Consider the following 9,639-nt stretch of genomic DNA (forward strand, 5'->3'; position numbering starts at 1 on the left):
TCATATCGTGCGATTGTTCAATGTATTTCAGGCAGTGCCAAAGGGGGAAATATTTCCATCCTACTTCACTCATTCAATGTCTAGCGATGTTGATGGGTCGAAAGTTGCTGCAGTTGAGAGATATTAACCCTTTTTTTTTCGCTAACGCTCCATATGGCGATCGCGGCGGCACGATGCCATGGAGTATTAAGGGTCCCTCAGTCGGAAGAAGCCGATTCAATATCACACAGCAGCTGCTATCCAGTGTATCACTCCGTCTCGTACTGTCGCATATTGGGTAGGTCACCATGGATGGCCTCGGTCGTCTTGTGTCGTATCGGTGTATTGAATAACTCCCCCCATGGCCCCATGGGCGCCATGAGAGATGGCTGCAGGAAATTTCTTGTTGATACGTTCGTCCTACCATGTTTGGGTGTCTGAACCCAACGCCCCGCTATACTACTACCACAGCCAGTGCTATCCCGCAGCAGCCACAGCGTGTCCGTTCGTCATAGCAGGCATGAGCTTCGTCCTTCTCTGTTTCAGACGATCCTTCCTCGTACCTGTGGAAGACTTCACTTCCGCTCTGAAACTGAGCGTACTCGCCACGTTCTCCAACCCCTCAAGGTGAAGCGGCCGGACGACCTTCATGGCTCCCGTGCCGACACTCATGCTCTGGCCCATAATAATGCACTCCGACACACCTTCGATGTCGTCCTTCTTCATCTTGGCTGCGGCCTCAAACAGGTGGTCTGGAGTCTTCTCGAAGGACGCCAGCTGTAGCACGCTGTCTCGCATCTTAGCGAGACCGAATCGAGTGATCCCAAGGACTTCTCCTTTATAGGTCATCACATCGGCAAGAAGCTGCATATGACGAGGGTCGATGTCCATGGATCCCATGACAGCATCAATCTCGTCAATAATCGTCTTTCGAGCAGCCTCAATGCCAAGCACATCTCGACATTCCATAACGTTATTGGACTTCGTCCGGTAGCCGTCGACGCCGTCGGTCGTCATGCACTGTTTCAGACCATAACCTTCCACGAATACAGATATTGGCTCCTTGCCATTGCGATCCTTTTTGTCGTCCTTTTTGATAATGGCACGATGCGCGTCGGGATAACCCTTGACCACGACCTCAGGTAGTTTCCGTTTCAGGGTGTGCACTTGCATGAACATGAGCTCGGAGCCGTCCGACTCGGTGATACGACCCTTGGAAGCGGAGGTTTGACGTCGAGATCGCTCCTTCTCCGGAAGGCTGATGTTGACGCGGATATGGTTATAACCAGAGTTCCTCGCGGACACGCCCAGTGTCTTGAAGCCCTTGGTTCGCTCAATTGCATCCAGAAGATGTTCCATACCGATACGAAGCCCCAAATTGCCAATCTGCTGCCAGTTGACACGCATGTTGATATAACACCCGTTTGCATGCCAGACATCTTCCACGTAATCCACTATATCTCCCAAGTACGTCTTCTCCATCAGTGCCTTGGCGAAACGTGCGGCCATATCTTCATAAGGAGAGTCCAGGTGGCAAGTAATAACGGGCGTACTGATGACTTTGCTTGCATTGATGATTTCCTTGATACGAGGAACACCCTGTGTGATGGACATACCGGCGACACCAGCAAAATGGAAAGTCTTCAACGTCATTTGCGTGCCAGGCTCACCGATAGACTGCGCGCCGACAGCACCCACCGCGTGTCCAGCTTCCACCTTCGATTTCTCGAACTTGAGCATGCACAAATGCAAGAATGTTTGAAGTGCTGACTGAGTGATCCTAAAGACAGCGTCACTGTTTGCCAGCTTTTCATGAGATCTGGTCATCTTTTTGGTCTTTGTAAAGACATAGTTTGTGACGTCGTCAAGAAATTGTCTTGAATACTCGAGCTGGTCGGTACTCTTGGCACGCTCGTCTGCATACTCCAGAGCTTGTCCATCGTCGGTGTATCGTCCCAGCTTGGCACGCTCCTTATTGAGTACTGTATGGGTATACGTCTCGATCTCATCCTTTGTCAAGCAGGCTTCGCTGTTGTCCCACGTGCTTTCGACGGAGTGAGACCAAGTCCTGTCCATGTTGATCGGCTTGGCGTTGCCTTCCATGTCCACGGGATCAAGACCATCGTCTCCGAATTTCATCTGCACGATACCGCCCGAGGAATTCCGCACCGTCAGGTCGTACTGGGCGCTCAGGTCCTCCAAACTCTTCATAAGCCTTCGAGACATGTAACCTGTCTCAGCAGTCTTGACGGCTGTATCGACCAGACCTTCACGTCCAGACATGGCGTGGAAGATGAATTCTGTAGGCGTGAGGCCGCTGAAGAAACTGTCGAAAACGAAGCCCTTCGCGAGAGGATCTGGGCTGGCTTTCAAGAAGTGCGGCAAAGTCCGATCCTGGAAGCCTTCGAGGACACGCTTACCGCCAATGATTTGCTGCCCGACGACAGCAACCATTTGCGACACGTTGATGTTGGAACCCTTGGAACCGCACTTGGCCATGGTCATAGGTGCATTGTACTTACTCAGTTCGGCAAAACAAGCGTCGCCACATTCTTGTCGGACTTTACTCAAGATACCAGAAAGCATGATCTCCATAGTCTGTTCCTCGTCACAACCAGCGCTACGCTCGAGCTTTCCTGTCTTGAACTTGTGGATGATCTCATCACACTTCCTGTAGGCCGTCTCGACCAGGTTCAGTTTTCTCTTCGTCAACTTTTCACTGGGGTAGACATCGCTGATGCCGATGGAGAACCCCTGCTCGCCGAGCCAGCGAGCTGATAGCTTTGCGAGGCGTGTCATGGCAGCGGCTGCATAATCGGCGCCAAAGTCTCGCATGATGACATAGAACAGACTGTCTTTCTTGCCATCACCAATGGTGGCCTTGTCGAAGCCACCACACATTACCTCACTATTGCGAATCACGAGATACGAGTCGGTGTCCACCATATCGGGGATATCGTTTGGACGAGTAGGAGGCGCGTACTGTTTCAGTCGTGCCTCGAGATTGACGTTGACTGGGTAGTCTGGGTGTGGTTTGATGAGCAGATTCCAGATCTGCTTGCCTGTCCATAGTGCCTGCGGCTTCCAAATAGCAGGAGGCGGTATTACGATAGGATACTCCTTACCAGTGTACGGGTCTTTCGCCTGCATGGCGTTGTACATAAACCCAACCACATGTGTGAAATGTCTGCGGCTGAAGAAACGATCCTTTTGACTGATAAGATATGCACCAGTAATGAAATCCTGGATAGCAGCAATGATTGGCGATCCATTCTTGGGCGTGGAGAGGTTGTTCTTGACGCCCATGAGCTCAGTTGCTTCTGTGCGCGCTTCCTCAGTCTGTGGAACGTGGAGGTTCATCTCATCGCCGTCGAAATCGGCATTGTACGGATTGCACACACATTCGTTCAGGCGAAAGGTCCTCCAAGGTCGAATCTTTGCTCTGTGAGACAGGATCGACAGCTTGTGTAGAGAGGGTTGTCGGTTGAACAACACAATGTCACCGTCTTCCAGATGTCGCTCGACAATATCGCCAATTTCTAGTTGATCTGCTACCTTCTTCAGGTCTCCCTTCTGGCCAACTACCTTGAGAACGAGACGCCGCTTATCGCGACCTTTGATCACAAAGTTGGCACCGGGATGCACCTTGTCACCTCGTTTGACGCAAGCCTTGAGCTTCTCATAATTGTGCTTGGTCACGCGTTCCGGATAAGTCATGATCACCGCCACGCGAGACGGCACAGCGACTTCGTCTATTGCAAGATTGGGATCGGGAGAGATGACTGTACGCCCGGAGAAGTCGACACGCTTGCCAGAGAGATTTCCTCGGAAGCGTCCTTGCTTACCCTTCAGTCTCTGGCAGAAGCCTCGCATGGCTTTGCCATATGCGCTGTCTCTGCCAAGCCCTGGCAGATTGCCATCGATATACATGGCGATTTGCACTTGTAGAAACTCCCACATGTCCATAACCTTATACAGAGGTTGACCAGCCTTGATGGTGGCAGCAATCAGCGTGCTGACTTGGATGATGTCTCCCAGCTTATTTGTAATGTCGTCCTCGGTGCTCGCAGTCTCCTGGGCCACAGACGGCCGAATAGCAACCGGTGGTGCAGGAATGTGAGTCCAGATCATATACTCGGGTCTTCCGCCACTGTGAGGATCCATTCCTAGCAATTCCACGTCGGTGTTGGGAACCTTCTTCAGGATGTTCAGCACACGGAGAGGAGTCAAGTCGTCAGCAACACGCTTCATGTGTCGCTCGATTTCCTTGTCGACTTTAATAGCCTCTTCGAATGTCTTCTCGAAAGCCTGCATCTCCGGTGGCTTGACCTTACTTTTGGCGTTGGAATTGGTGTAGATGGCATATTTGTTGTGGAACATCTTGATAGGATGTCCTGCCACTTTCCTCACGGGACCGTTGTATGCCCCACAATGCGGACACACCTTGACCTTTCTGCATTCGGCTGAAATCTTCTTCGTGATCACATCCTTGCGCAGGCCATCTAGGCCAGGCCGCCGCAGTGCCTTTAGGTAGTTTCGCTTCTCTTGCTCTGGCAATAGTACCCTACTACAATCCTTGCACACGCAGTTCATGGCCTCAATGATCCTCTTCAGATAGCCATAGTGAAAGCACGGCAAAGCCAGCTTCACGTGCCCAAAGTGGCCGTTGCATTCTTTCAATCCTTGACCACAGGTGCCACACTGTCCATTTTTTGCTGAAGTGCCCAAGCGCCCGTCCAGAGGCCCATGTTTCGTAATAGTCCGTGGACCGCCCTGCGTCAGAGCGAGATCGTAGAGATTCCGGTCGGCGACATTGACGACGGACTGCGCAATCACATCTGACGGACTGAGCAGACCGAATTGCAGCGACTTGATGCGCTTGGGGACGTTGTCGACAACCTGCTCCTTGGTGGCGAAGTCCTCGAGCTCCATGGTGGATGCGAGGTCGTTTGGTAGGTGTTATCGATTTTCGGTCATGTTGTTGTTGTATGTGTCGGCGGTATGAAGGCGCATGTACCTTCCACGTTGTGGTTACTGGTTCAAAAATCAGATGTGAGCCATATCCCAATCGGGAGCTTCACGAAAGCCCACAGTGGCCAAGTGTCACGAATGTTTCGCTTACGTTTTGCTCTGTAGCAGATAGCGACAGACAAAGAGCGACAAGGCGTATGCAGTGACAAGGCGGTCACAGTAACAAAGTGTATATATTGACAAGGCGTATACAGTGACAAGGCGTATACAGTGACAATAGGTGCGCTTAAGTAACAATGCGCTTATAGTGACGAGGCGCGTAAAGTGACAATGCGCTTAAAATGACAACGCGCTTACAGTGACAACGCGCTTAAAATGACAATGCAGCGACAGTGTGCAGTTATTGTTGAGCAATAAAGCGATATACGATATAAGTATACAGCGAGATGCGATATATGTATAGTACCTAGACAGCGATATACGATACCTATACAACGAAATGCGATATATATACCTACCTTACCTACAGCAATATACGATACAATATACGATCTACGATATACAATATATTTATATACTAGCGACGGACGCCTAGAGCGATATATACATATAGCGAGACATATGTACAGATAACTATATATACATCCCTTATGTATACACCTACGTACAGCGATCTATATACAAACGCCTACCTCCTACATATATATAGCGACATCCATATCCTTCGGGCCTTCCGTCGAGCAGCCGATGTTCCGAAGCATGACCCCGCCTCGCCCGCCTGACACTAGGTACCTTAGGTAATACCTCCCACGTGGACGCGCCTCCAAGACGCGAGACGTGACTTTCCGAGCTAGCTACAAACGTCTTATCAGTGCTGACATGAGCTCGATAACGACGAGGAGTTACACGACCGTGAGTGTGACGACCGTTCCATCAGCTGACTTGCACCTCCATCGCTGAGGATGTACTGAACACCGGCCAGACCACCTACATGTACTACCTGTAGGTATACATGTCGGTAGTAGAGGGCATCGGAGCTTCAGCTTCAGCTTCAATAGCAGTAGCAGTAGCAGCAGCAGCAGCAGCAGCAGGTCAGCAGCTTCAAGCAAGCCCTCTCGACGCGCGAGTGAGAGAAGGCTAGTACCTGGTAGGCTGCGCTGTAGCTGTGCAGTGACAAGCCAGTTGCCAGCACTCGTGACCACCGAAGCCGCAGAGGGAGGGGCAGCTCACTGCCCTGCTTATCGACTCACCTCATCACTGGCCTGTCTACCTACTGACTGTCTCTCTCCTACCTACCTCTTACTAGTCACCACCATCACCGCATCACCACCACATCACCACCGCTACTTCTGCCCCCTCCACCACCGCTGCCTTGTCCGCTCGGGCAAGACCACCCTCGGCCACCCACAGTCAACATGCCGCCGCCCTATGTGACCAGCATCTCGCTCACCTCCAACACCACCGACGACCACCGCACCCTCGAGCTCATTCCAGGCAAGACATACATCATTGGTCGTGCCTCCAAGAACAAGCACGACATGCGAGCTGGCCCCGACAATGCCCTTTTCGACTGTGCCGTCGTCTCCCGCGAGCACGCCGAACTACGCTCAAGTCCGTGGCAGCCTCCCGGGCGCCAGGTCACTTTGACCGACAAGAGGAGCCTGCACGGCACAACAGTGAATGGAAGTCGCCTGATACCTAACTCACCTTTCGCCCTGAAGACGGGTGACGTGATCAAGTTTGGCGAGAAAGTTGCACGAGGTGACGGTACGCAGCACACAACACGGCCGTCAGCTATTCATTCTATATCTCACTGCAACTGACACTTCTTCGCCCCCCTCCTCTAGAAGCACACGACGGCATCTCCGTCACGTTTCACCACACTCAGCTTGACCACCCGCACGACAGTAGCTACCGGCAACCCGAATCACCTTCCGACATCCGCGGCTTCCACGTTCCCGACGACTCCGAGCAATCTGACTTTGAAAGCGAAGACGATCTTTACGTCACTGACACGCAACAGCACTCATCGGCCTTGACGACACCTGAGCACAGCAAGATGGGGGCCCAGAAGCAGTCCACCGATCTTGAGGATAGCACAGAATGGCACAAAAGGATCGCCAGTCGGCTTGATGATGGGGCTGAAATGAACTTAAGCGCATCAACCCAAGCACCTCAGGGCACTGTTCCAGAATCACTCACCGCCGAGTCGCTTCTCATTCCTGAATCCTTCGAATCGGACTTTGATATTGATGAGGACAACGATAGCGATGTCGAGCACAGCAATGGTGTGATCTTGGACGAGCCAGATGTCGCGTCTGAAGATGACGAGTTGGATGCCGAGATGGAGGACGAAGAAGAAGCGGACTTCGATGAGGGAGAGAAGGAGTTGGACAAAGCCTCACTCGTGGCACTCAATGACGGAGATGAGTATGCCAGCCACGATCAAGAAGAGGATGATGACGACGATGACGATGATGATAATGATGATGGAAACTCACTTGATAAAAGCGCGCAGAAGCCTTTGTGGGGTGACCAATTCTACAGAAATGCAGACGCCGCGTGGGACTCTCGTTACGATCCAGTACGCAGCTCGCAGCCTCCTCACGACGCCGCAACAAAGAGCTCGTCTGCTGCGCCAGCAGCCCCAAAATCTTCCTACACGTATCCCTCCCCATACTCCTACGGACCATCAAGCTCAAATCTGGCCACTGACTTGTCCGGTAGTAGTCGCTGGGACATTCAGCCGATGTGTGCATCTACACAACCTGCCATTGACCTGGACAGCATCTATCAGCAAGCTGGGCTGGACAAGCCGTGGCGGTATCAGACCTGGCGACCAGAGCCATTTACACAAGACAGCCCCGTAGAAGAGACATTTGCAGAAGGCAGTCCCGTAGAATTCCCGAGCCTTCCGTCGACTACGCAGACCTTTGTCGAGTCCGGAAGCACCACTACTGTACCTCCTCGTGTGCCCGATTCGAGCAGCAAGGGCAAGCTGTCCATTCCGAACCTACTGCAGCCTTGGGCTCCCTTCCAAGACCAGCGGTATGAGGGCAGTTTGCTGGCACAGAATACGGCCGAAGTCCTGACGCAGACCAGCTTGGCATCCGCCGAGCCAGCGTGCGCCCAGTCGTCGACCAGCACTATCAAGCGGAAGGCATCTGAAATCGATGAATTCCAGGCTACTGAACCAGCTGCCAAGAAGATCGCAACTGTGGATGCAGCGACGGGCACTCAACGCGCGGTTGGAATTCCCAGGCACAGTGTTGCTCGCCGCGTCGCTGGTGTGGCTGTCAAGTACACTGCAAGTGCTGCTGTCGGTGCTACTGTCGGTGTAGCTGCAACTGTTGCCTTTCTTACTAGCTCGTATGCCGAGCAGCTCATCCAGTACTTGAGCTGAAGATGAGCGTGACTTTGGTAATATCAGGTGTGTGCACTTGATCTTCGTTCAACTAATCACTTCCGAGCAGGCGTCGGGTATGCGGATGTCGAATCCAGAAAGTGAAGCGCTAGGACAGGCCGGAAGACCAAGCAGGACGGCATTATGAGCGAGCACTCCAGGGGTCGGGTCAATGCGTCGATGCGCATAGCTCATCACGAAGATGGCGTGGGAACGACAGGCGTTACAGTGCGGGGGGTGGTCGTTTACTAGTGGTTATTGCGGTATGATTGGGTCTCATGGCATTTGTTTGCTAGATGGTGATGGCACCGGGATGGTGCTCCATACAGTCCACGATACACTGAATACCCCGGACGATTGTCCAAATGCACACGTGCCGTTGAGTATGTGTTTGTTGATGTTGGTTGATGCTGCCTATTTGCATAGAAGCACCATTGCTTGCACTTTGGAGGTAGGTCTAGGTACCATTCATGCGTAAGCGCTCAAATGATATTTGATTTTTTTTTTCCTACTTTGAGAAACCTCGGGTGACCTAGTGACAGATACATAGATACCTAGGGAGTACATGGTATCGGGCGTCTCGCAATCAACCCGATACAATGTACCTTGGTATAATTTGTAAGTACCTGGTAGGCACAAATCGGCGGTTAAACAATTCCCTCGCAGTGGCCCGGTTTGGGGCACTCACTCTCTCACTTTATCTCGATTGTTTTTTTTTCCCGACTTTTTCTAGAAATGTCTTATTATCAAACAAGATATCACAGACATATCTGATACATGATCTGATACATCTGATACATATACGATACATACGATGTAGCCTATGATAGACAATACGATGGATACGATGAGATGGGGTTCAAATAGACAAGATAGAAAATAAAACAGAGTGTACGTCAGGTAGGTAGGTACATGTACCCCGACTACTTGTATATGTATGAGGTACTTGTACAATGTAGGAGGTACTAAAGGTAATTTAGGTAATGTATATCCGCGCGTATATGTGTGTGTGATGGATGTCGCCAATCTATACCTACCGGTACCTTATGTACCTAGTAAGTGTTCGCAGCAGGCGCTTACTGCCGAGGGCGGCTGCATTTAGGTACCCTTGGGGTAAGGTATGTGTACATGTATATACCTAAGGTAGGTATACATGTGTAGGTATCTGGGTATTTAGGTACAGGTACGGGTATCTAGATACAGGTGGCTAGGTAGGTTGACAGGGAGAGAGAGAGAGAGAGAGAGAGAGAGAGAGAGAGAGAGAGAGAGAGAGAGAGAGAGAGAGA

General features: G+C 51.5%; 2 protein-coding genes across 2 annotated transcripts; one reads left to right on the top strand and one right to left on the bottom strand.

The window, feature by feature from the left end:
* Positions 1-44: 44 nt before the first annotated feature.
* Positions 45-4,971, bottom strand: SEPMUDRAFT_147980 (DNA-directed RNA polymerase III subunit RPC1). The gene has a single exon (XM_016904630.1). The coding sequence runs from the start codon at positions 4,909-4,911 to the stop codon at positions 457-459; it is 4,455 nt and encodes a 1,484-aa protein (XP_016762302.1). The 5' UTR covers positions 4,912-4,971; the 3' UTR covers positions 45-456.
* A 1,014-nt stretch (positions 4,972-5,985) lies between these two features.
* Positions 5,986-8,704, top strand: SEPMUDRAFT_147981 (uncharacterized protein). Its single transcript, XM_016904631.1, has 3 exons — positions 5,986-6,717; positions 6,798-8,370; positions 8,424-8,704. The coding sequence occupies exons 1-2, from the start codon at positions 6,366-6,368 to the stop codon at positions 8,351-8,353; spliced, it is 1,908 nt and encodes a 635-aa protein (XP_016762303.1). The 5' UTR covers positions 5,986-6,365; the 3' UTR covers positions 8,354-8,370; positions 8,424-8,704.
* Positions 8,705-9,639: the final 935 nt, after the last annotated feature.

Source organism: Sphaerulina musiva (assembly GCF_000320565.1).
Source record: "Sphaerulina musiva SO2202 unplaced genomic scaffold SEPMUscaffold_3, whole genome shotgun sequence".
Taxonomy (NCBI): domain Eukaryota; kingdom Fungi; phylum Ascomycota; class Dothideomycetes; order Mycosphaerellales; family Mycosphaerellaceae; genus Sphaerulina; species Sphaerulina musiva.

Excerpts from the sequence above, each read along its gene's own strand:
- SEPMUDRAFT_147980 (XM_016904630.1), bottom strand. The coding sequence starts at position 4,911 with ATGGAGCTCGAGGACTTCGCCACCAAGGAGCAGGTTGTCGACAACGTC.
- SEPMUDRAFT_147981 (XM_016904631.1), top strand. The coding sequence starts at position 6,366 with ATGCCGCCGCCCTATGTGACCAGCATCTCGCTCACCTCCAACACCACC. Across the intron at positions 6,718-6,797 it reads GAAAGTTGCACGAGGTGACG|AAGCACACGACGGCATCTCC; the intron begins GTACGCAGCACA and ends CCCCTCCTCTAG.